The 27560-nt window shown below is 46.1% G+C and overlaps 1 protein-coding gene across 4 annotated transcripts in view; it reads right to left on the reverse strand.

Annotated features, from left to right (window-relative positions):
• LOC138521801 (E3 ubiquitin-protein ligase TRIM39-like) overlaps positions 1 to 27560 on the reverse strand; it is a 185912-nt gene that overhangs the window by 75335 nt on the left and 83017 nt on the right. For 3 of the 4 annotated variants that reach the window (XM_069634911.1, XM_069634908.1, XM_069634909.1), the window contains exons 4-8: positions 24169 to 24264; positions 14091 to 14113; positions 6652 to 6764; positions 1160 to 1180; positions 1032 to 1058 (exon numbers count right to left, since the gene is read on the reverse strand). In XM_069634911.1, the coding sequence (XP_069491012.1) occupies positions 1032 to 1058; positions 1160 to 1180; positions 6652 to 6764; positions 14091 to 14113; positions 24169 to 24264 (280 nt within the window). The remainder of the gene's footprint in view (positions 1 to 1031; positions 1059 to 1159; positions 1181 to 6651; positions 6765 to 14090; positions 14114 to 24168; positions 24265 to 27560) is intronic. The other variant, XM_069634910.1, reaches the window with a different exon arrangement.

The raw sequence follows: 27560 nt of genomic DNA on the forward strand, positions 1-27560 counted from the left end.
TTTTCCCATTCACCCACCCTTCTTGCTTGTTGTTCTTTCAGCTACGAGTCGAGGTTCTGATCAGGCATGTGGCTCGCAGTTACAAGTTATGGAGTGCGTGGTACGAGAGCTTCGCTGGATTTACCTTCATCGTTTATCATCTGATCTGTGCAGTGGACGTCTGGTTCAAGACAGCTACAAAAAGAGGAATTGGGATTAGAGTAATGGACTTATATAAGGAAGGGTCCCTGCTCATTGGTCCCCTGCAGGGCATGACCTGTCCTCCATGATGGATTGGGAAGCTCCCTTACATTGACATTGAACTCTATTTAGTTCTGTTTGTTACAACTTTTTTGTTTGTAAAAGTTTTTTTCTTTGCTGCTGTGGTTTCAGAGTAAAGATTGTAATGCATAATAATCGCCTCCTTGTCTTTAATAGAATCTAAACCCCCATCTCACGTTAGTGTGGGGGATTAGTCATCCTAGGACGGTCTGAAGTAAGTTTTCTTTACAAAGTGTCAGCGCCACATTTTCTGCGTTACATAAAGTGCTGCCGAGACTCTTCAAGCTCGCCGACACTTCCTGTCGTGTAGAAATGTGCCTTTGCTCTTTGCATTTTGGCCAGAGGTGCTCTGCGCACGGTAACCCTGCAGCGCTTCATCTGCACATATTTCACATGTTTTTTCTTGCCTGCTGCTCATCTCTCCTCCACTCTTCCCTCACCCTCAGAATGCAGGTGGGAGGATTTGGAGGAGGGAACGTCATATTACTACGTGGCATTTAGCACAGGGTCAGAATCGGGATCGAATGTCGCTGCAGGAGACTCATGCCGTCTCACCGACTGGTGACCCATGTTCCTTTCCTTTGACCGAGTGCTGCTGCAGGTTACTTATGCCACCTCACCTACTGGTGACTCTCTGTGTCTCACGTGCCTGTCCTATGACCGAGTGTCGCTGCAGGGGACTAATGCCACCTCACTTTCCTGCAACCCTTGAGATCCAGGAGGCCACATGGAGGGCTAGAGTTTGGGGTTTGTAAATCACATGTACTCACGTTCACAGGATTTCGCGCATCTCCACGCTGAAAGAAACAAGAAAATTAAGGCTTTGTGAAATCAGAAAAACCAGCGAGACATTGAAGTATGTTAGTAAAATAGATTTACTACCATTAATGAAACTTACCCATTTCTGCAGGAAATGTTTCTGTAGTAAAAGAAAAACAAGTGATGTATTAGATCCCAAACTTTTTTACTGTAAAACATAACCAAGCACTCCCTGCCCTTCACCTAATGCCTCCCCTCCAGCTCCCGCCACTGCACCCGCACTCCTTGCCCTTCACGTAATGCCTTCCCTCCAGCTCCCGCCACTGCACCTCCCACTCCCTGCCCTTCACGTAATGCCTCCCCTCCAGCTCCTGCCACTGCACCTCCCACTCCCTGCCCTTCACCTCATGCCTCCCCTCCAGCTGAAACCACTGCACCCCCACTCCCTTGCCCGTCACCTAATGTCTCCCCTCCAGCTGCCGCCACTGCACCCCCACTCCCTGCCCTTTACCTAATGCCTCCCCTCCAGCTCCCGCCACTGCACCCCCACTCCGTGCTCTTCACCTAATGCCTCCCCTCCAGCTCCCGCCTTTGCACCCTCACTCCCTGCCCTTCACCTAATACCTCCTCTCCAGCACCCGCCTCTGCACCCCCACTCCCTGCCCTTGACCTAATGCCTCCCCTACAGCTTTCGCCACTGCACCCCCACTCCCTGCCCTTCCCCTAATTCTTCCACCACCGGCACTCAGCACGGCACCCCAAACTCCCTGCTCTGTACCGACTGCCTCTCCTCCAGCACTCACTACTATATCTGCACTGGTTGCCTTTCACCTAATACCTCCCCCTCCAGCACCCCCACTCCCTGCCCTTCACCTAATGCCTCCCCTACAGCTTTCGCCACTGCACCCCCACTCCCTGCCCTTCCCCTAATTCTTCTACCACCAGCACTCAGCACGGCACCCCAAACTCCCTGCTCTTTACCGACTGCCTCTCCTCCAGCACTCACTACTATATCTGCACTGGTTGCCTTTCACCTAATGCCTCCCCCTCCAGCACCCCCACTCCCTGCCCTTCACCTAATGCCTCCCCTCCAGCTCCCATCAATGCACCCCCACTCCCTGCCCTTCAGCCTAATGCCTCCCCTCCAGGTCCTGCCACTGCACCCCAACTCCCTGCCCTTCCCCTCCAGCTCTGACCACTGCACCCCCACTCCCTGCCCTTTACCTAATGCCTCCCCTCTAGCTTCTACCACTGCACCCACCCACAGATCTCACTCTTTCAGAGCTTAACATTCTCAGCACTGTTAGGGAGAATTCTCATTTCTGTGTTAATTCCTTCTACCTTAGAGACCCCCAGCTCTTTTGCTGGACTTTAGAACTTTTAGTTTTTATCTTTTAGTTTTTATCCTGGAGTGAGTGAGAACTTTTTCTCACTTTCTCGTGTATTGTTCTTTGATTTGAACACTGTTTCTTTTGGTTTTGGAGTCTGACAAACTCCATAGGCATCATCATTTTGTATGGTGACACACAGCACCCTCAGTGCAGTGTCACAGAGAAGTCCTTTGGATTTCTCTTAAGGTTTAAATACCTCCTCTTGGATAAACTACTGTTTCCAAGAGTAGTAAAGCGAAATTGACTTTACTTACCCTTTTCTCTTTGTAGACCCAGCACACACTATCTTACACAGAGTGCTGGGAGGATACTTAGTATCCCCTTTTGTCTACTTTCTCATGTAACATTTTTATGTTACCCTTTCTATAATTAATGGCTGGTGGCAGTGGTTTACTTTTTCCTACCATTGCGCGTTTTTACCACAGGCTGAATCCTCAGCTGCAGTATTGCACCCATGGGTGCCCATTTTGTCAAAATGGCCCGGTCTTCTTTTTTTCACCATTTCTTGTTGGAAAGGTCCTTCTTGAGATGTACTCTGCGCGCCAAACCAGGTTTGGTCCCTTTGTTCATTTTGTCTTTTTTTAAAAACAATATATATATATATTTTTTTTCAAACCACGTCAACTTACAGACTTTGCGTAAACAATCACATCATGTACATTACAGTTCCTAGCTGTCTGTTCCTCTATCCACCTCCCACCCCCCCCCAACCCGGCCTACATCGCACCCAATAATTCCTGCTTCTCCTCTGTTTATTCCTCCTCTGCCCCCCTGGTGTTCGTACCCTCTTGCACAGGGGTGTTCTCCGGGTCATTAGTGCCCTGTGCTGAAGTGGCTAAGTCTGCAATCAGCTGTCTCCAAGCCTCTATCCCCCCTCTCCTTGTTCTGACCTACTGCTTCTTGCCACAACACGGTTTACGCATTCGATTCATTTTGTCTTTGGCGGGATTCACTGGTGAAACCCGCCTCTGGCTCCAGCGTGTCTGGCAGGGCAGGAATCAAGGGAGGTTCCTGAAACTCCCTGTGCTTAGTCTCCTTGGTTAAAGGAATGCACCCAAAGGTGATTGGCCTTGGAGGACAGCCACCCTGCTGTGTGAGTGACAGCTAGGCTGCAAATGAATGGGAGAGAATTGCATAAAAGGCAAGGTCTTTTGCAAGGAAGGCAGAGTCGATCACTGGACGAGTGAACCGAAGAAGAAACTGGAAGAGAAGCTTGCTGCACCCTCCTGGACTGTTGTTTTGCCAGGTGAAGTCCTGCTGCAGTTCTGAAGCTCTGAATTTCTAAGCGACTAGAGAAGCCTGGAAAGGACAACTTCTCCCCTTGGGTTGATGGGACCAACTGACCCCAAGACGAACTTGACTGGAACCCCTCTGCCTGCTGACTGTACTTCTTAGCTGCTGCTGGAACCGAGTGCCAGGGGACAGAAACACCAGAATCGAGTGCATTGTTTTTAAGCCAGACCCGAGCTCCAGGAAGATCCTCCGGACTCCCTCGAAGCAGGACTAAGCCTGAGCCACCTCAAGGGAGTGCTGGACCCCAGAAGCAGGGAAAGTCCACAAGGTGTCCAAGAACCGTAGTGGTGCTATTTGCGAGTATCTGAAACCCACTGATCTGAAGAGTGCCCATTGCTGCCGCCGACCTTCAAATCGCAGTGCAGGAGTCCACAGGCGTCCTCCCTCTTGTCCTCATGACTGAGGCCCAGGAGCAACAGGATCTGCAGGACTACAACAGGAACAGAAGCCAGCTGGAACCTTTTCTTCAGACTCAAGGTACTGTCTAACTAGGGGTACTTACCTCTTGTTGTGTGTAGCTTGCTTGCTCTCACTTGAGACTTGCATTTGCTGCCCTTTGCAGAGTTGCTTGCAGCTTTGCCCTTCACAAGCCTCCCATCTTGTGGCCCAACAGTGATTTATTTTTACAACAAAACTCTCTTTAACATTGTGCAAGACTTTTGCCTATTTTCAAGAAGTGCCTCAACTCCCCTAGACTTTGCTCAATTGACATTGGCTGTCCTGCCTCCCTGAAGACTCTTCTTATCCTCTGACTTTGTGTTGATCTGTCCCTCCAAAAAGTCATACATACTTTACTTGTATAGCTGGGAAAGGGTTAACCTATATTTATTTCACTGGGGGATTGAAAAGTGCTTACCTGTTTGAGAAACGTGTTAACCTTCGTTTCCTTCCCTAACCTTTTCCTTTTTGCCATAACTCAAGAACTGCATTTAAGTGTCAAAGTGATATATTAATGTCCACAGCACCCGAGCAATTGAAGTCACCTGGGGGTGTAAGAAGTGTGTGTGTGTGACATCCCCAAAGGGTATCTACTTACTTACTTGAACTGAAGGAGTGTTTGTTGAAGTATATTTTATTGGTGCATATTGCCCCTTCTAACGAAGGCTTATTTTAAAACTGACTGTTAAATGAATAAATCATTATTTAATCAAGAAACCTTGAGTATAGGTATTATTTGAATACTTGTCATTGGGAATCTATATGTTACAACCCTACAGCTCACATTGACCCCTCTTGAGATAAGCCTGGCTGCTCAGTCACTCTACCAACTTGTGAAGTTCAGGCCTATACCAAAGGTTGGGTTACGTATTGCCAAGAGGACAAGGCTGGCGTAGTCTCCCACAGGGTTACTACATACAATCTTGTCTAACAAGCACACAGTAAAGGACCATGAAAAAGGGCATTCAAATCACAGATAATGTAGCCTATTTATTGCAGCAGGCATATCATGCCACTATATCTGATAAAATGACCTATTTTTAACCCAATACTGGCTGAGTGTCCTCGCAAGCAATACTTCGAAAGTGATTTAAAAGGTGCATCGGTCATTAAGGCCTACAACAAATGGTACAGGACAATAGCCCTTGCCATCACGGCTGCAGAACAGATCAATTTCCACTGTAGGAAGGGGAGGATCCAAGTCACACACATTCTACCAGATCTGTCTTTTCATCACAATACTTCTGACCGAAATAAAAACTCTATTTTTGCAACACATTTTTCTTATTGAAAAAAGACTTTTGGCACGTCTCCTTTTAATATCACAATCCTTTTGGTTTATTATTTCTGCATTATAATTTCCTTTAGAGTTGTATTCCTCTCTTCTCTGAAGTAAAATGATAAAATACGGGTTCTCCTTTTATTGTCCCCTTCTAACTCTCCCCATCCCCTTCTTTAATGATGTGTCAGTCCTTCATTTACACTTTTTTTTTAGGAGTTATTATGACTTACTAACAATTAAATATTTTCAGTTTCATTTTCCAATTCATCTTTTTTCACGCCACTATTTTTCTGGATTTGATGAGTTTGATGTACAACTTAACTAGTGCATTATCAGTGAAATGTATATGCATTTAGTTTGTTCATCCAGTCAAGGAAAACCGGTTCATTTGTTATAATCAACCCCACAGAAAACACGTTTTTGCTTCTCAGGAACCCCACCAAACAAACACTCTTTCAATCGTGGCTCGCTAACGAGGAGCTGGAAGGGTTCATGCCGAAGATATCCTCAAGTGACAAAAATGCCCAGACGGCTTGGTAGCAACCAGAAGGACTGCACAAAATCAAACCTTTCTCTCGGGATTCAGGCCTGCAGTAGTCCCAAGTTGTAGTCCACCTGGACGTGGACACCTACTCCTCTCTGAACCGCAACCCTCACACCACACAAATCATCATCATCAAACAGTTTGACTGCATTCCCCCCAACCTTGATACCAGCCCAAATAATCTTTAAAATAGCCTTTATCACATGCAAGGCTGTGGCAACCCAGCCCCACCTGTACCAAGCCAAGGAATAGGTCAAATTAGGAAGCCAGAGCAATTCCAGATGCCACATCACAGCAAGACTAGAAAACAAATGCTGAGAAGCAAATCAGGAAGAGAAAGATCTCCCTATTCTGCATCAGCACTGTGGAACACGATCCTAAACCACCTGCACACAGCACCACTACGCCTGCAGTTTATGAAAAAACAGTAGACCTTGCTATAGAAGGAATTTCTCTAAAAACTTGGTGCACCAGATAATAGCGGTCAGCCTCACTCGGACTACCCATTGTGGCACACTTCGTTGCTTGCTATCTAAGTTTGCGCTACACAAGTACAAGAATACCAACATAGTTATTTTTCATTAAGCTGTGTATATTTACATGTATTTCAATTCAATTAGTACGTTGAAATGGTTGGAAAAGCCTTCCCGATCAACATTGGGTGGGCCTGGCCTCATATCTACCTTTTAATTCCGTGAGCTTTTCCCACAGGTGGGCGTGTCGCCTGGTGCTCTGCAGTGTCCTTTTAATTGCAGAGGCATCTTCCTGGGGCTTCAGAGTGTTCACTGCACTGCACCTGAGAATTATAAAAAAGATACTGTACATAACCATCGGCCTCCAGAGACAAGTAAGAGAAAGGGGGTCTCAATGGTGAGCGAGATAAGGGGGAAGAAAAGGAGACCCCATTAGGGGAAGGAAGGGGAGGCACGCCATCCATAAAACAGATGGGTACACAACACCACACATGTGTGATAAATGAGAAAAAAGAAACAGGCAGGGATGTGAGGCAGAGAAACCACTACTGTGATACACATTCTGATTGAGAGAACCCGGGGAGGAGAGGGTGGGCTCAGGAATCTCTACAGTCTTAATGAGAGACCCTCAGGGCGGAGAGGGTGGGGTCAGGATTCTCTATTATGAATGAAAGACCCTCGGGGAGGAGAGGGTGGCTCGGTAATCTCTATTCTGAATGAGAGACCCCCGGGTAGGAGAGGGTGGGCTCGGGAATCTCTGTCACGGCTCGCTCCCTTCGCTCCCGTTCCCGCCACTTGGGGGCATGTTTTGGGGCTTCTTCCCTACTGGACATTTCCTCCGAACCTTATGCTACAGTGTCCAGATGAATTGGGAGCGCTAAAACCTTATTTCCCAAATTACTTCCCTTCCGGATCCATTCCAGGTTTTTGGCAGCCAGCATGCTACTGCTACTATAATCAAATGACTATGCTTCCCAGAATGCCTGGCTCACTGCCTCACCTCCTCCCTTGCAGGACAAGGCTGGGTGGAGGATAGGCAACACCTGTGGCTGCAGGTGCAGCAGGCGACACGCCTGAGGGGTGTGCTCGTTAAGCAGCTTTAAAAGCCTCAGTCTGCTTCAGTCCAGCGCTGGTCATTGTTGCAGCGTTCCTGTCGTGACTGGTCCCTTGTTCCTGGTTCCTAGTTTTTGTGCCCAGTTCTAGTTAGTGTTTCTTGTTCCTTGTCCTGGAATTCGTATTTGTATGCCTAATTGATTTCTGCCTTTTGGAAATCCCTTTCTCCCTTTCTCTGTCTGCAGGCAGCCTTTCTCTGAGCTTTCCTTTTGCTGTAGCCCAATTGCCTGTGTTCACTGTTTCCTAGAAATTGCCCTTTGCTACTGAAAGACTTGTTGCATTAATCTTTCCTTTACAGGTTTAGTTTCCTGCCTTTTCACCTTGGATGGGTGGGAAAGTTTCCCTTTTGAAATCGTTTTCACTGCTCCTGATCCTTGCCTTCTATTGGGATCCATGCCATGTTTTCCTTTACACTTTTACATTTATTTCCTATTTTATTATTAGGTATGGGAAGCTGTTGTAACTAGCCCCTGTGTGATTATCTTTTGTTTTCCACACTGTACTATTCCTTCTTGCCTCTTGACTTGGGTTTAGGTATTTAGTCATCCTCACTCTTTGCCTTTACTGCCTTCTGGGTTCTTGTTTGATTTACAGGGTTGTGGGTTAGTACTGACTTCTGAGTGGTCTTTCCGGTCCTCGTGAATACGGACATCCAAGTGGTCTTTCCGGTCTTCGTGAGTACTGGCATTCATGTGGTCGTTCCGGTCCTTGTGAGTACTGTTTCCAAATTCCTTATCCAGTACCGTCTAGAGTGTCAGCTTACAGATTCTGTCCCTGCTTGCCCTCTACGTGGGCTTAGCGCTGTCAGTATCTGTAATAGCATAGTGGGTAAGGAGTTTGCCGACTTTCCTTTCAGTCATAAGGAGGTTCTAAGTGCTTACCCTACATTCCTTTTCTTAAAGTGGTATACACGAGTCTTGGGTATTGAATGCACGTTGTTATATTCAAGGTTGTTTACTGTGTATTTTGTGCACATTTCCCCTGCCATATCCATCGCCTTCTTCCTTTCCTGACAATCTCCAGGGAGAAGGTGGGCTTGGGAATCTCTGTATTCTGAATCAGAGACCCCCGGGAAGGAGAGCATGGGGTCGGGAATCCCCAGGGAGGAGAGGGTGGGCTTGGGAAGCTCTACATTCTGAATGAGACCCCCCTCCGGGGAAGAGAAGGTGGGCTCTGGAATCTCTACATTCTGATACATTTTGAAGGAGAGACCCCCGGGGAGCAGAGGGTGGGCTTGGGAATCTCTACATTCCGAATGAGAGACCCCCGACCCCCGGGGAGGAGAGGGTGGGCTCAGGAATCTCTACATTCTGATACATTCTCAGAGAGAGACCCCCGGAAAAGAGGGTGGGTGCGGGAATCCCTACATTCTCATACATTCTGAATGAGAGACCCCCAAGGAGGAGAGGGTGGGCTCAGGAACCTCTACATTCAGAAGGAGAGACCCCCGGGGAGGTCAGGATGGGCTCAGGAATCTCTACATTTTGAAGGAGAGACCCCTGGGGAGGATAGGGTCGGCCCAGGAACCTCTACATTCTGAATGAGACCCCCGGGGAGGAGAGGGTGGGCTCAGGAACCTCTACTTTCTGATTCATTCTGAATGAGAGACCCCCGGGGAGGAGACTATGGCTCGGGGATATCTACATTATGATTTAATTGGGGATAAAGGGAGGCTTGCCCCTATTTGTATTGCTTCACTTTCATATCTTTATGTTTAAATACTAGTGGTGAGATTTGTAGGTCGACTTTTTGGTGAGATTTAAGTGTAAGTATATGAGGTCGAGATTTAGGTAGGTGATAATTTCAAGATTACTTTTAGGACAGGTAAAATTTTATTAGGAGATTTAAAGACATGGGGCCTCATTACAGTTTGGCCGGTGCGGTAAAGTGGTAGTAATACCGCCACTATCTTGAGAAAGGTTAAAAATAGGAAAAGTCTTAAGGGGACATTAGATAACTTAGTGGCCTGCAGGGGGTTATTTGTTAGAACTTCCAGCCCAAAGAAAGTGCTGTCAACATCAGTGGCACTAGCCATAGTGTCTGAGTTCAGTGGTTGGTTGGCTCTCCATTAGAATGGAATTAACATACGGCTAAGTATTGGAGGGAAATAGCCCTCTCCCTGTCCCCTTCCGGGGGCTTAACCCTCCCACATTAAGCAAAGCCAAAGAAATCTCTGGGATGCCTGTACAAGGGCAAGTTTCCCAGTGACCAAAGGCCATGCTTTAGGCACTCTGCTCAGCAGTCTTTTTAGGATGGCTAGGGTGACCCCACAGTCCCAACAGGTGCCAGCAAGTCTGGGAATTACAGTGGAACTACAACTCACCTTTGGGTTAGTGGTGTCATCTTTGTTTCAGTACCCACCCACAAGGGGTTTACCCATTTATACTTTGAGGCCTGTAAGAAGGGAGAATGTTGGCCTGCCTTACGTGTCCCCTTATTGCTGTGGTAGTTCTCTTGGATCAGTGATGATGGAATTAGCAAAGTGCTGACTCAACACAGGCGAGCAAGCACTCATGACGTGCTCAAGCATAACTAAACAAGTCATGCCCTCATGCGGCTGGTGATCATCACCATTCGTACCCTCAAGTGTCTACCTGGTACTGAAGTCTAGTGCTGCTTCTTTTTTGGTCAAACAACTTCAAGCTCTGGGCAAAGCGCTCTCAGAGCACCTACACACCAAATCCACCATAAAACAGACAGAGGTCTCTTCCAAAACAGAACAAAACCTCAATTTTCATGGCAGACAAGAGCAGTGAAAGAGAGAACTAAAGTGAGGATGTTGACTATATGGATTGTGCTATTTTTTTCAAAACAAAGGGAGCGAGTGGTGGTCAAGCGTGAACAACTCTTAGACTGCACAGAATGCAGACTAGTATCACCAGTTACAGTCTGAGTTCCGAGCATTGTGATTGACTGAGGTGGTCGCTGCAGGGGCTGAGAGCAGCTAAGATAGTGAGGTAAAAGTAAAGAAGACACTTATGTGGTTAGGACGGGCAAAAGGACCTCTATTCTGAGCTCAGATAGGGATTGGGAGACATCCTAGGAATAAGAGTAAAACACTGAGTCTACATAGGGTTAGACTGAAGGAAGGGTCCTGCACTGTGTGCTTAGAGGGAGAGGCTTGCAAGGGGTAATAGTACAAAGTCTATAGGGGGTCAATACAACTTCCCGGTCTGGAACAAAATGCCAGTAATTCCGGCACCATCATTTTTTACAGACTGGGGAAATACAAGTTTGCTGGTGGGGGCAGTGATCTGCCAGGAGGCCTGACCTGCCGGTAGTTCTGTCCCCTACCAGCAAATAAATGCCAGAATCACCGTCAGCAGTACTACCGTTGCCAGTGAGTCCAGCAATCCCATCCCATGAAGTCCTATGACTATTTAATGGGAAGTTACTGATGTCTCTGCCACGGGTAATACTGGGACATCAGGCGGTGGGGAAGGAAGGGGCAGTTTCCTGGTATCCTGCCGGAATTACGGGCAGGATACCAGGAAATGAGGGCCTATATGCGGTATCTGATGAATCTAGCAATATCGTCACTGATTCCCTGGAGGGAAACCTCCCTTACGTGGTCAGGGAAAGGCAGAATCTACCCGACTATGACCCTGGGGGTGGCTATCTGTGGTAGGACCACATGGGGGGCTGGGGGGAACTCCAGGGGGACAAAACAAATACATTATATCAGAATAACCCCTCACCTGTATTTCTTAGTGACACCCATTTGCGTTTTCAACATTCTGGTATTGTAATGTAAATGTAGAATCTCCAATCATAACCAATCACCAACCATATTTGCATTTCCCCCTGCTTGACAGCACAGACGACGAAGAGGACTTAAGTAATAAGAAGATCACTATAAGTGGGAAGCGAACAACCCCTTCTAGGGCCTCATTCTAAGTGTGCCGGTCCGTTAACAACGGTGCTGGTAAGCCTACCGGCACGTTGTTACCAGACCGGCACACTACGAGTCTGCGGGCGAGTGCCATCCCGTCTGCCAGGTCAGATATAGCGGGACGGCACCCGCCCGCAGACTTTCACAGAAGCACCGGCACCGTTATTAACGGTGCCGGTGCTTCTGTAATTCCCATTCCCATTGAGTCCTATGGGACTCAAATGGGAATGGGGATTAACAATTTTCCGGCGCATGACTTCCAGGAACTCCAGGGTCGTTATGCCCCGGTGTTTCTGTGAAGCCAGGCGCCAGAAAACTTCACAAGTCCGGTGGCAGCCTGCCGGTTTTACTGGCACGACTACCGCCGGACTTGTAATGAGGCCCCTAGTCTTTGTAAATTGTTAACTAATGCCAGGAAGATTAAAGTTGCCACAGCTGAGTAAGCCGCGAGACAGAGGCAGAGACCTGCAGCTGCATCCAACTTGTTCTGACGGAGTTTGGAACACCGCAGGTGAGCAGGGTGCAGAATGCACTACAGAGGATGACGAATACGGCGTGCAGCAAAGCCAAGCCAGGAGATGTTTGCTGCTTCCTTATCACGGGCAGCTGTAGCTGCCAAACATAAGAGGCCAAGTGACTACGAAGCCGCTCATGGGACGCACTGGCAGTCAGCGGACTAGAAGCGAAGAGGACGGAGAAACGCGAACACTGAAGAAGCAACAAAACACTGGTAAGCCCAGGGAGAGTAAATGGGTTACTGTGGCGCTTCAGGGCGAATACCGCGTATCGCACACAGCGCGAGAGAGCCCAAATGAAGAAGGGGATATAATTGATACTAAGATGAACACTGTGGAAACCTAAGTAAAGGCAGTAGAACCAATACGAACAGTGTGGAAAGCCCAAGTAAAGGAAACAGAATTGATACAGATACAAGCATTGTTGAGAACTCGAGTAAAGACAGTGTAAATAATACAAACCTTGTGACGAAGGGGTCAGTGGCCCAATAACGAAGAAGTATTGTTTCATGGATACAAAAGAGAGTGAAAAAAAGAGTGAAGAAGTCCTGGCAGGATAGTGAACCAGGCAAACAGTGAGTCTGCGACTCACACCCAAGTAAGAAAGTTGTAACACCGCGGCAGGAGAGTAAACCAGGGGTGAAAGCAGAAGAGAAGTGAGAAGAGACAAGGGGTTAAAATCCCCACCCTGAAAGTGTGGAATGGTAATGAATGGAACAACAACAATAGGGACGATCCATACCCCTTTTTAAGAATAAACCACAACACCCTAGCAGGAGAGTATACCAGGGAGAGGAGAAGGATTGAGAAAGTTCAGGCGTCAAAACCCCTCTGTGAAAGTAAGAAGCCATAACAGTTGATGCAGTAAAGGAAAGAGCCATACCCCTTTAAGTAACAAAGAAACAAGAGAAGTAACAAAACCGTGAAGCTCTGGGAGGAGAGTAAACCAGGGGTAAGAAGATAATTGAGTAAACCTGAAATTGTGGCATAGTGACAAAATGGGAACATACCCATTTAAAGTGGAATGAGATCAGGAAAGAGTGAAATTAAATATTCCAAAGAACTGTGACATTGAAAGGAAACTAGAGTGCGAAGAAAGAAACCCCCCTCTCTTTTTGAATGACATGAGAGGAAAACCATTGAATAATGAAGACTAAAGGAATTCAAGGGTTGAATCGTTCCCCTTGAAACTGTGATACAATATTGGATAAAAAGGAGTATTAAGGGAGATAGTCCTCTCCTTGGGAAACATCGAAACATTATTGACTTTTCTGGAAGTGCCAGACAGACTGAGAAACCAGAAGAAACATAGGGGGAAGGGAAAAGCCCTTTTTCCTGGTGGAACTTTATTCCTTTTCTTTTCTGCACCTTAGAACTTTATGTTTTGAACTTAAAGCTATAGGTTTATAGCTCATACTAATCCCCATTTTCACACAGGACGGAGGACACTTTATTTGTTTAACATCCTGACAGAGGTTCATTAGTTTTGTTGAGGCAGGGAAACCCCTCATAGACCTAGGTCAGGTAGGATTTCCTCAACCCATTATTTTGACAATAATAGTATTTTCTTTTTTTTAAAATTAAAAGTTGTTTTATGAGTTTGATTAACAAACTTTTACAACATCATAAAAGCTAACAAATCATTAATAAAATCATTTTACCTAAAATAAATTTGTTAATTAATCTTCATATTTCAAATTAATTTGTACATAAAGAGTAAGGCAAATTGATAAATGTTGTTATACATTTGTTCTTCTTAAAACAGTAATTCAAATATTATTTCTTTTTTCCTTCTTATCTAATTCCAGAACCAGTTTATCAATAATAGTATTATTTCAGACCTGAAAACTGATACAATACTGTGTCTGAGTCTTACTCTTGATTCCTTACAGGTTATACAGAAGGAAGAGCCCTGCACTGTGAGCTCAGAGAGAGGGGAGAGAGGCTTGCAATGGGTAATGTAAAAACCAGAGTCTATATTTTTACATCAAACCTAGTAAGGATAATCACCCCTGGAGTTAAGATGGAGCCAGGGTCTCTAGTGTGTAATAAATGTGAGGAACAGAGGACATCCTACTATATAAAAGTGAGTCCACATTAAGGGCACATCAAGGCAAGAGGAGACCTACCTGCCCAAAACGCTCTTCACATCCTAGAGAGAAAAAAGAGAAAGAGAAGAAGATAAATAGCCATCCCACATTGTTCTAAACGTTGATTTCCATTTTTCAGAGATGCTGAGCTGTGATGGAAGGAAATGGTAAGGTTGCTGCATCATCTGGTCTAGGAATCAGTTGAGCCTTCTGGACAGTTTCTGGTCAGACAATGCCAATCTGCGCTTCACAAAATCAAGACACTCACCCACCCCCTATTCAGTGTTTCTGAGTAATGGGAGCAAAACGTCACCCAAAACCTTGAAGTTGAGCGACAGTCCTCTCGCTTTAAAGCCATATCCTGGGATTTAAACAATTTCTTCTGAGTTCCTGATTTTGTTGACACACTCTGCCAGCTTGGACCTGGTTGCCCGTACTCAGTGCAGTCTGCGTTTCAGGTTCACAAGTGTGCATGTGTAGGAAGGAAGATGCTCAATGCGTGTGTGTGTGTGCATGTGTGTGTGTGTGTGTGTTTGCGTGTGTGTGTGTAGGTCACAGAGATGCACAATGAGTCATGCTGTTTGTCCCAGTTTCTAATGGTTGCTGAAGTTCTAGGGAAGGCACAAGGCTCCATCTTGCCACTTAACACCTTGATGTCGCCAACATTGTGTCTGGGAAGCGAAGTAGCCTGCATTGTTGGTGCTGGGAATTAATGCCACTGTGAACTAAAGGCGGGGGAAGTAACATTTTGCTTGGACAAGTGGCCCAGAGCCTGACATTACTGGGGTATTTGAGGGTGCACTTGTATGTAGTGACTGTCAAACATACAAGGCATTAACTGCGATTAGATGGCATTACTGAGAGGTGTTGAGGTTGCACTTTGCATCTGCAGGACCTATATAAATGGGGATGAACATGACATAATGACTTTACAGGCATTCCAGGCATTATCTGGCATTAGAGGAGTTTGAAGCTGCACTTTGCATATGAGTGCAAACCATGCACAAATGTGTGACTGCACATACTGTACTCATATTAGATGGCATTACTGGGGCATTTGGACTAGTCTAGCTGTCAAAGTACATCATTCGCTGATCTACCGCTCTCTCTCACTGCGTGCTGTCTCTCCGAAAACCTCTCTCTATATCTATGGTATAAGCCTTCTCTCTCTCCATCAGTACTGTCTGTTTTTCTCTCACCCCAATCCCCATCGCTCTCCCTTGCGCTGTGTGTCCCTCCCTACCCCTCTCCCTATCCCTCTGTCCCTCTGTCCCTCCCCCCTCTCGTCTTCCCCCCTTTCTCACCCTACCCTTCTCTCCTTCTCCTCCTCTCTGTGTGGGTGTGCCCTCTCTCAGCAGGGTGGTGTGTGTCAGTGGGTGAGAGCAGTCTTTCATGCTATCCCTCTCTGAGGCGTATTCGGAAGTGCACCCTCTTGGTTGTCTCTGGACAGTGGGGTGTGCTCACTCTGGTTATCTTGGTCAGTGTGGTTTATCCCTCAGTTATAGAAAGGTACCTGCAGTTGAAACACCATTTCATTTCAGAATATCCCTTCATAATAGTAGAATAAGCATTTGCTTTAAAAGGGCAAGTAAAATACAGTGCCTTGAAGGGGATATGCAAGTGATGTTCCTATTTTGTATCCTGGGAGGATATATTAGGTTACGCTTGAGTATAAGTAGACTGAGCAAGTTGTGTGATACATGCTTAAGGGCAAGCTAAACTGCAATATTTAGAAAAAGCAGTAGTAGTGCTAAGAACAGCAAATGTATACTCAAAGCGCTTCAATGCGCAAATGGGTACTTGGAGGCCTATATTGGCATTGCATTGAAAAGTAGTTACATAGCAAGAAAGCTTGAATAATAGTGTCACAAACACATAGTGAGAAGTGGGTTTGTGTTAACATACATTCATTCATTCATGTAACCATTTATTATAGAAAAGCGCTAAGCAGCTCGATAGCTTGATCATATACATACATGCATACAAACATGCTTACATATGTAGTTTTGAGCAATCCAGTACTGTGACAAGTCATGGGATGCAGTCACTTCTCCCTAGGGGGGGGGCCTTCCCTGTGAGGCTAGGGAGTTGAGGCCGCTACCAGATATTCCCCCTAGGAGTGGTAAAAAGCAGGAGAACCTCACAGGGAGAGACAATGCTCATGGGGACAAGGACTCCCGTGCTATGACAGAACTCCCTAACCCTCTGACGCTTGACAATCCGCCTGATAACACCACAGTATGCTACTGTAATGTTCCTTCCCTTCTTTCGATCAAGCCTAATATCACATCTTCTTCAAGAACTGGGAAGAGGAATACACAAAAGTGATGCTGAATGTTCACTTGCCAAGTACTGGGAAGGAGAAGAATAACAAAGGAGTGATGCACAAGGCTCACACGCTAAGTACTGAGAAGAGGTGGCCACTAAGAGACATAAGGATTGACTATCTGGCACAGACAAAGGACTATGAAACTTTGTTGGGAAGGGCCCAGCTTAACAGAAGAAGGAGAGCCCAGGAGATTGGAAAGGGGCGAGAAAACGGAACGCTGAAGAAGCAGATCTGCACTGCTGGGGACGCCGGTCATGAACCGAGGGAGTCTGCTGTAGCCAGACCAAGCACAGGCCTACCTGGGAGCTGGAAGGCGGTGGGGTGGCCTAGCTGGGAGATGGCGGCGTGACCTCAAGGAGGTGGACTGAGCGGTCCAAAAACTACACTGATAGCGCCTCGCTGGAGTCCCTGCTGTGGCTACGCGGGACTCTGATGCCACCAAAGAGGGGGGGGGACAGCGAGCTTGATTGCAAGGAATATTCATTTTGAGGAATTGGACACGCTCTCAGACCCAGGTGGTCGCTTCGTAGGAGTGAAGTGGATGCTTTGTGGCCAATTGCATTTGCCGATTTCGGTTTATGCTCCGAACAAAGGCCAGGAACGTTTTCTGGTAGACTTGGAAACAGCTCTTCTCCCCTTCCTAGAGGGCCAGGTGGTCATAGGGTTGGGACTTAATTGGGGTCCCTGACCCGGATAAGGGCAAATCCCACTCTCCATCCCCCCAAAGACTACAAAATAGCATTGAGCATCCTCCACCTGTTTCGATCATTGGCGGTCGTGGACACGAGAGTGCTTCACCCAGTGGAAAGGGACTTTACCTTTTTCTCGCATGTCCATCGTTCCTTCTCACGTATTGATATGATCTTGGCCTCGCCCCAGCTTCTCTCCTTCACAAACAAAGTGTGCATTGCCCCAAAGGTCCTACCAGAGACCACGCTCCGATGCCGCTACAAATCAGATCTTAGAATCCACCGCCTGGGTCCAGACCACAGTGGTGTCTATATGACCCAATCTTCAACGATATGGCTTTGAGAGACGATGTGGCAACAGCAATCAAGAATTACTTGAATGAAAATCCCACAGAGTTGACCTCTCATGCGGCTACATGGGATGCCATGAAGGCGGTTGTCCATGGAACCCTGATTGCACACAAGGCAGCTTATCACAAATGGAAGAAGCAGTCCAGAGCCCTCATGGAACAAGAAATTTCAGACATCGAAGAGAAAGTTAAAAAGAAAGGGTGGTCTCCCAAGATCAATACAGCCCTCTGTGTGGCTTGCAACAAGTTGGAGGCCCTATATGCGGAAGAAACAGCGCAAACCCTGCTCTCAATCAAGCAGGGATACTACGCCAAGAGTAATAAGCCCAACCGCCTTCTGGCACAGAAATTGGCAAAATCCAGAAGACGTAACTTCATCATCGGTCTTCGAGATCATCATGGAGCTATACACTATGAAGAACAGACCAAATTGTGGTTAGCGCAAGCGCACTTGCTTGAGTCCATGGCCGATTCAGGTAGATCAGTATAAGCCCAGCGACAATACATCACAGTAGCGGCCCTGCCCCGTCCGGCCCGAGGGGTTAGGGAGGCCCTGCATGCACCTATCAAGCAGGAAGAAGTAGAGTCAGTAATCAAGTCCTTGAAGTCTCGAGCCCCGGGCCCTGATGGTTTCTCCTCGAAATTGTACAAACTGTTCTGCGCTCAGCTCCTTACTCCCTTGACAGCCCTCTTCAACTCATTCGGGAAGCAGGAAGCATTACACCTTCAATGCAAAGCTCCACCACGATTCTGGTCTTGAAGCCTGGTAAGGATCCCAAAGAGTGTGCCTCATATAGGCCAATTTCACGTTTGAACATCGATGCCAACGTTTACTCGAAAGTGATGGCAAACCGCCTAGCCCCTCTCCTTCCAAGTCTGATTCATGTCGACCAGACGGGGTTCATTCAGGGCAGGAAAACGGGAGATAACATCAGGTGGGGGTGAACTTAATTGAGTCTATTTCAGAGAGTAAGGGGAAATTGGCCCTTTAAGCTTTGGACGCTACAAAAGCGTTTGATAAGGTGGACTGGTCGTTTATGCATATGACATTGGAAGCATTCGCTTTTGGCCCCCAATTTAGGAAAGCGGTAGCCAACAACTATTCCTCCCTGAACCTCTCCAGGTTAACCATGAGCGCTCGACCCCAATCCCACTGTCCTGCGGTACACAGGAGGGTTGCCCCCTCTCTCCCCTCCTGTTTGCGCTCATTATGGAGCCTTTGGCCCAGCACATACGTAAGAATAACACAATCCGGTGACCACTAATATCAGGCTTCCCACATAAGGTATCATTGTATGCCGATTATGTTCTCTTATCCATTACTAACGTCGCCTCTTCCATACAGTCGGCTCTACAGGAGCTCCGGGCTTTTGGGCGGGTGGCCAGATTTGAGACTAACTTTGGGAAATCAGTGGCGTTGGGGGTGAGACTTTCGTCCCACGGAATCTCTTCTCTCCGAGCCTTATGCCCCATTTGCTGGGATTTGTCCTCTATCGCATACTTAGGGCTTCGGCTCTGTATGGAGCTAACTTCCCCCGCCTAGTTAAGTCTCTGGAGCAGGACCTGAAGAGATGGGCGGATAAGGAAAACTCTTTGATGGGCCGGATCACAGTGGTCAAAATGAATCTCCTCCCCAGGCTTCTATATTGTTGTTCTTCCCTCCCAGTGGTAGTTCAGATAACCATTCTGGAAATACTTCAGCGTAATCTCTTGGGCTTCATATGGCAGGGGAAAAAGTCTAGAATTCCTAAGAGGGTAATGATTGGGGGCGCTGGTCTGGGGGTTCCCAACTTACTTAGGTATTCGGAAGCGGCCCAGCTCACTCATCTCTCGGCATGGACAAAGGGGGATCCCGCACCCAGATGGATGGAGATCGAGCAATCCAAATGCTCCCTCCGCTTCTTGCCCTTCACTCCCTACACGCTACGCAAGCAATGGCCACATCTGCTCTCCTTGACGAAAGCGACTTTAAAGGTGTGAGACGAGGTGTTGTGGAGGAAAAAGACCATTAGGCGCACAGGCCTGCTTTCCCCAGTGCTCGGTAACCCTGCTTACTCCGGGCTTCTATCCTGGGGCATTCAGACATTGGAAGGAGGGAGGATTGCTTACGTTGGGTCAATTGTTTACTGAGAATCAGCCTCGCTCTTTCGAGGATTGCAAGAAGGAATTCCACCTCTCAGAACTGAACAGGTTTTCATACACTCAGATCCGTCATTTGATCACTAACCCTGAAATTAGACTGAGGGCCACTCGGACGTTGAGTCCGTTGGAACTGACCATCTGGGAGGGCTTGGATAAGGGTGGGATCTCAAAGCTCTACAGAAGGGAGGATCTTCTGGCCCCTCGCCGCCCGGACTACATGACTCGCTGGGAAACAGATTTGGGCCATCAGATAGATGATGTGGCTTGGTCCGAGATCTGGGCCAGGACACGTACCTCATCCAGTTGTGTGACAAACAATGAATGTTCCGTTGGTACCACCCTCCGGCCCAAATCCATCACTTCTAGGCAGCGATCCTCCTGACCCATTGGCGCAACTGTGGAGCCCATGGTTCATACTTTCCTATGCGGTGGGACTGCCCCCGGATTTGCTCCTTCTGGGAGAACATTGTGTAAACCATACATGATGTAGCATGAGCATCTTCATCTCGAGCCCGAAATGTTGCTCATCTTTAACACCTCCTCCTTCAATTCTATAGAATGTCTATAGTCTTCAGCCTCTTTTCTGGGTGCGTCAGCTCTGCTTTATATGACGTCACCAGTCTTCATTCTCGCTCGTCTTTCCCACTTCCTCCGGAATTTCATTGAAATGGCCATCATATATTCATGAGTGCATATATGGTGTCCTCAATGGGAACCTTACTTCCATGATTCTTTGAGGTTTAGGCATTTTCACTGGTACTGCAGTTGTCTCACACTCTGGCTTCCAATATATAGGCAGCATGGGGGCGGAGCTTTGAGTGGGGGTACTTGGCTCCATCTCTACACTTCCCCTCTGGGCGATTCAATGACCACTCTCTCATCAACCTTCACATCTAGACATCCTCATCCGAAGAAATGCTTCTTCGGGACCCATATCTTTATGACTCCTTTCAGGCATCCTGCTGATTTCACATGCTCATTTTTATTCCAGGACATAAGCATGCATTGTCCATTAGGACTGCAGTAGATCCATTTCCCCACATACCTCTTGTGGTTCTTTGGGTACAGGAACTTCGTTCCTTCAGGTGCATGGATGCTGGCCTTCACGTAGTCTCCGATTTCTTCATCTGTCGGCTCTTTAGGTGTGAATCCTGATTCGATATCAATCATTATTTTCATTCCTACAGCTTTCTTTGCGGTCTTCTTGCATTGAGATTATTATTCTGATCACCCAAAATCCAAGCAGAACATCACTGTCAGGGCTCCAAGGAACTTGAAAATGTCTGCCATCCATTGTGGGACCCTTGAAAAGATTGATCCAAACCAACTGTAATCAGCAATGTCTTCCACTTTGTCTATCATCTGGATGTGTAATTTCATCAGCAACGTTATGGCCTCTGTCAAGGTGCCATTCTCGTCATCATGAGAAGGTATGAATGTGCAACATGATTCTCCAATGTTGGCACAAACACCTCCATCCATAGCTGTGATCATGTCCAGGACATATCTATTCTGAAGAGTCATCAGTCGTATGGCTCTCAGCTCTTCCTTGATAGCATTGACTCCCTTTATGGTAGTGTTAGTCGTCTGCAAAAGTTCCCATCTGGTTATCTGTAACCATGTCTGGATCCTGGGCATGAAGATTATCGTGAATATCGATGAAGTCTGATTGAACAATCTGTGTTCTTATGGAAAGGAATGAAAACTGAACTCTGAAACACTTATTACTTCAATGCCCTATGCTCAGGAATGAAAGAGACACCTACCTAGGAGAACTATCGGAAAACAACCAGATTAGAGAAGTGGACACTTGGTGGAGCAATCTTCTGGAAGGCAAAACATTGTCCGCAAACCTAGCAGTAGCAAAATTCCTATTGACGATATTTGAAATTATAGAAAAGAAAAAATGAGGTGTAAATACAGACAAGCTATTGTAGGGTCACAGCTCCCACTGGGGAGCCCTACAACATGATTGGCCTTCGATATCCTGCTTCTCCATTTTCTTTCTCTTCCTTCCTTTATACGTGTGATTCATTTTCGTTTTTATCATTCTTTTCTCTTTTTCTTTTTTTTACTGATTTGTTGTTAACTCTGTGTTTTTATTCGAAAATATAATAGCCAAAGGTTTTCATTTGTGTAAACCATAGTGCTAATGAAAATTTAAAAAAGGAATGACAAGCAAAGCTTCTATTGACTTGGCTGAGAAATAGTTCTCTCTCTTCATTCAATTCAGTAGCTCAGCAGATCTCTTCTTCCTCAGGTGAGCATCTGCTTTTGGAAATTCACCAATGTTCAGGTCACTTTTAGGAATCACCAACGTTGGAACATGGACGTTCACTATAGAACACAATTCTCCCCAATCGCTGGGCAGCTTCATATAAGCTTTGGATCCACAGGCCCAGTAGTGATCCATTATCACTGCTGTCCCAATGTTCATTCCTGGTACATCGAAGATACAACCACAATTTTGGTTTTCTCCAAGTTTTCTTGTACCATTGTTTCTGAAACACAGCTTTGCGTTGTCCAGAGGCACTATCTGTAAAGGACCTCCTTTATCTTCAACCCATGTCAGCAGTTTTGCAAGTTTTGGCCATAAAGGTTTGCATCCATTTTCCACAATGTCAATGGTTGGTTTGCGGTAACCAATTACTACCCAGGCTCTGCAGATAACCACACCTTCCACCCAACCATCTGGAGAAAGTACTGATCCCCAGATCTGCATATGACCTCTTTCTTTCCACCTTCGAATTTCCCCTGCAGTTTTTCCTGGGCTTTCAAGTCTTCTGTTTACTTCCCATCTGATTCCAGCTCATTTCACTCCAGGCTGGTCATATCTTATCACATGATTCCTGGTGAATGTCTTTAAGTCTTGAACATAATCATCTTCGTCTGGAGCTGACCATTCTGTTGCCCATACCAAAGATGCTGTTCGGCCCATGAACTGACCTCTTGCCTGGCAGAGTGCTATGTGAGATAGGCAATGTGCTATCTGAACATCTATTTCAATGGCTATGAATTTCTTAGACTTCCCCAAAGCATATGACAGGAGTGCACATACATAGCATTCCTCCTCATGTTCACCAAGTGCGCTGTACTATCTAGGTAGTCATTCAGTTCATGATCATTCTCCCTTGCACTTCTCTTAGGTCTCTTTCTTGCCTCATGAGCTTTTATGATCATCGATGAAGTATATCAGCATAGTTGCTTCTCACTGGGGGAACCATAGGGACATTTGTCAGTGAAATCAGTGTCTTTACATGTGCTACTGGAGTAGGGACAATCACATAGGGCCTTGGCTGTCATATAATTGCTATATCTGTACCTTCCTGCTGCATAGGAATATATATGGGAACTCCTGCTCTCTTTCGACCAACATATAAACAGTGCGTATTGTGAGAGACAGAAGAATAATGATGAACATGATACATGTATATATTATATACCAATACATACAACTCTAACAGCAATGGCTTCTTGCACGTTGTGGTGCTCTCTCGTTGTTTGCTACATTATTATTATTACTATCAATATTTCCCATCTTGCCTGTGATTACTTTTAAGGAAGGAAAAAATAACTTTAATCAGGCAATCTCATGAAATATTCTGGCAACGGTTGAACCTGCTCCACAAGTTCCACAAGCAGCTGGCTGATTGAAGGACGATTGATAGGATTTCGAATGAACACAAAAGTGTTATCCTTGCGCCAAACAACAGCATCCGTATACTCAAAGAGATGTTTCTGGTAGTAGACAAATCTGCTTGATTATCTCGTGCAGCAGCCAATTTATTGCAGGTCGATTCCTGGGATCTCTCAGAAAAACATGAGTGTTGGTCTGTCGTCCAACAAGATAAAGATGCTCTTCAAGCAAAAAAATAAAAGACCATTCCAAGCATTTTCTGAGCATCTTCGTTATATAGGACCATCTGTACTTTCCGTACAATAATCAGGTAGTTGGAGTATTTGCTCAATGATGCCTGAGAGCAGTCTCCTCACGAATGGACCATTTTTAGGATCTTGCAGGAACATATGAATGTCACAAGTTCTCCCAACCAATGCTGGATATGCACGAAGAATGAAGAGGAAAACAGCAAGAACGAGCCGATAAGTGTTGCATCAGACACCACCGTGGGTGCCTCCAAAGAGAAACTCAGTAAGAAAGGAATCAGGAAACTGCTCCTTCTTCCAGTCATCGAAAAAGAATTCAATATCTGGCATTTTTCTTCTTCAGGTTCTCTATGTTTCACAGTCCAATGTTAGCAAACTCCTGTGGCTCAAGAACAAGAGCTTTTTCACTCCTTGCTTAGCAGCTACAAAGTGTGTCGTGGATGAACCATAGTCCTTGTGTACACTTTCCCTCTGTCTACTGGACAGTCTCTGCGTCTTTCCTCGATCTAGTACGCACGTGCTGAACTTCTTCTCCGTGGCTTGCTTCCGAATGGGTTGGGGGTGCGGTGGCCTCTCCAGCGTAGTTTTTTATGTCTCCCAGGTGCATCCAAGTGTGTCTCCCTTGGACCTTCACTGCTGATTGAGTAACGTCTTCCACTGTGAAAGGGCCGTTAAATCTGGGCTTGTGCCACTTTCTCATGAAATTCCTAATCAAAACTCACCTGGAAATAGTCTTGGGACCTGCAATTCCTCAGGTCTGGTTGCTGTATGGTCTTCATCTGTGTTCTGAGACCGACACCCCATCCGCTTGACTTGATCTGAAATGACAGAGATACTTGTGGTCATACTTGTTAAGTAAGCATGTAGCTCATTTCGTAACAATTCTGCAGTTGTCTGGGCATCACTCTTAGTCCTCAATGGAGGTGTTAGAGGCATTCTCATTTGCCTCCCTGTGACTAGTTTGTGGGGTGTGAGGTGATGGTCAGAGCCTGGCTGATTCCTCAAGGCATATAAAGCAAGAGGCAAACAATGCAGCCATCCCTTTTTCAACGTTAGTTTCAACTTATTTATCCTCTCCTTGAGCAGACCGTTGAGCCTCTCACATTTCCGTTTGCTTGCGGGTGATAAGCAGAAGAAAACGTATGTTTTATACTGAGCAATAAACTAATTTGCTCAAACACCTTGTTTACAAAATGGGGGCCATTATCTGATTTCAACACCTAACATATTCCCCAACTAGGAAATACTTCTTGAACTAAGAACTTCGCAGCGCAAGTGGCATCTGGGTGTGTGCATGGACCGTCCTCGATCCACCTAGAGAAAGGGCACACCATCACTATCATATACCTATAACCATTACAGACCTGCAGCATATCAACATAGTCGATATGTAAATGCTGAAAAGTACCGTTGGGTCGAGGAATAACTCCTCTAACTGTTCGCAGCATGTGCCCAGCAGTAAACTTTTGACATACAATGCAATTGACTACATAAAAACCAACATGTTCTAACAGGTTCGGTACGAACCAGTCCTCCGCAATGGTTGTTGCAAAGCTCTCCCTAGTGACATGCGCAGGGTAGTGTAGTTGTTCTAACGTCATCCTCAATAAGGCTACAGGCATCACCAGTTTACCAGTGCTGTCCTGTCGCCACAGTGCCTCGGAAGGGGATAAAGAACACCCCCTCCATGTCCACAGGTATTTTTCATCCTGTGGGGCTCCACCTTGAACTTCCATCAATTGTGTTTTCGATAAATTGTTAAAGCTTTCTTTCACAATCATCATCACCACCATTCTTTTATTCACCTCAGGCGTATCAAAACTCATTATATCAAGTTAATAAGCAACTCTTTTTGCCTCTTCGTCTGCAGCTTGGATTCCTCGTGAAATAAAGTCTGTTCTCTTAGTGTGCGCTGCGCACTTAACTATTGCAATGGCTACTGGGAGTTGTAGTGCTTTAATAAGTCTGTCCAATAAGGCGGCATGCTTCACTGGAGTGCCGTCCGCTCGGAGGTAGCCCCTCCTTTTCCAACGTGCGAGTCCTGCGTGTACTGTTGACGTCACATAGGCGGAGTCACTGTACACCGTTACTTCTTGGTATGCGTGTTGCTCGAGCGCAACAATCAGCGCCACTAATCCCGAAGCCTGTGCTGAAAAATGAGACGGTAGTCGTGAACTTATCATTCATTCGAATTCCCTGTTAGCCCTGTGCCCTACCACAGCGGCACCTGAATGCCTTTGCCCATCCGTTTGATCGATCCTTGAAGAACCATCAATAAAGAGAATCTCCCCAGCTGCTAAAGCATTTTCTTTCACCCTCGGGATCTCATCATAGAATTCCTCATAATTCGAGCAATCATGTGCTTGCTCGTCCTCTGCCAGTGGTTCAGCTACAAACGTGGCAGGGTTCCCCGTCTTACATCTGACCCATTTTAATCGCTGGATTTGATATAACCACCTCATAAGCAGAAGCTCTTTGAGATGTCAGTGTGCCTTTGGGTTTCTCCAAAACAGCAAATAGTGCATGCTCAACAACTAACATCATGGAACACCCCATTACTATGCTGGCAGACTTCTCGATAGCGAACGCGGCGGAAGCCAACGATTGCTCACAAGGGAAGTGACCCTTCATTACTGGGTCCAAAATCCCACTCTAATATGCAAGAGGCTTATACCCCAACGTAGTTCTCTTCGTGAGCACTGCTGTCATAACTGTTCCATTTGTGTGCGAAAATAAAAAGAATTCCTCAGAATAATTGGGGATCCCTAAAACTGGAGCTGTGTAAATTGCCTTTTTTAACTCATCAAACCCTTCCCCCATTTCCTCAGTCCATACAATCTTTTCCTGATTCACCTGTGCTTTTTTTCAGGGCCTGTAACAAGGGTCTCGTGTATGAACTATAATTAAATACCCATGCTCTGACATAATTGCACAATCCTAAAAATTGTTGCATTTGCTTTATCGTGTGCGGTTTTGAAGTTTTCAGAATAGCCTCAGCCCTTTCAGGTGTAACTTTGTTTCCTTCATGCAAAATTAACTGTCCTATATATATATATATATATAACACCTTTTCTTGGCAATAGTGTAATTTCTCTTTGTCCACCTTGTATCCTTTCTCTGCTAAAATAATCATTAGCTGAACTGAGTCACGTCTGCACTCTTCTTCTGATATGCTGCAGACCAAAATATCATCTACATATTGTAATACAACACTTGGAAAATCAATGTTGCTTAGGTCCACCTGCAGGACCCTATTGCAAATCGATGGTGACTCACAATACCCCTGGGGCAATATTGTGCTTTTCAACTTAGTCTGACGGAACATAAATGACATCAGATCCTGAGAATCTTTATGCAACGGGATTGAGAAAAACGCATTTTTCAAGTCAATCACTGTGAAATATCGTACCTCTGGTGGAATACTGCACATAATTGTTGCCAGGCTAGGAACTAGAGGAAACTCTGCCTCTACAATCTGGATAATCAGCCTCATATCTTTAATTAAATGCCACAACCCTCCCCCTTAGACTTTTTGATAGGGTACTCTGCAGTATTGCATGGTGACTCTGATGTCACTAGAGTGCCCTGATCCATCATGGCGCATATCGTCTTAAAAATACCCTTGTCTGCCTCTTGAGACATGGGATACTGCCTTGCTCGAGGTACAATTGCTCCTGGCTTCAGTTTAATCTTAACTTCTCCGACCCCCTTTAATAGGCCTACGTTATAGGGGCCAGTAGTCCATAAAGAAACTGGCACTTTTGCCATATCTTCATCAAAAAATGCAGGACGTTGCCGCACTATCATCATTCTCTGTGGAACCTTGTGTCTTTCTGCCTTAACCCAATATGTATTATGCTCATCTCAAATACTACCTCGTCATCTGATGGGTCATCTCTAAATTTGTCCTCATCAGTGACGTCAGTCAATCTGTAACCCTTTCCAATAGCCATCACTGTACTCCATGATCTGCCGTCATCGTCAAATGGCCAATTCTCCTCGCACTACAGCTGCTTGCAACTCTAAGGGAAAAACCTGTCCATCCTCTTCGTCCATGGGAATCTCTGGCCTAAAGAGAAATTCATCAAACCAGGTAGACATGTTAACAAAATGT

Source organism: Ambystoma mexicanum, chromosome 13, assembly GCF_040938575.1.
Source record: "Ambystoma mexicanum isolate Mex_15411 chromosome 13, UKY_AmexF1_1, whole genome shotgun sequence".
NCBI classification, from domain to species: domain Eukaryota; kingdom Metazoa; phylum Chordata; class Amphibia; order Caudata; family Ambystomatidae; genus Ambystoma; species Ambystoma mexicanum.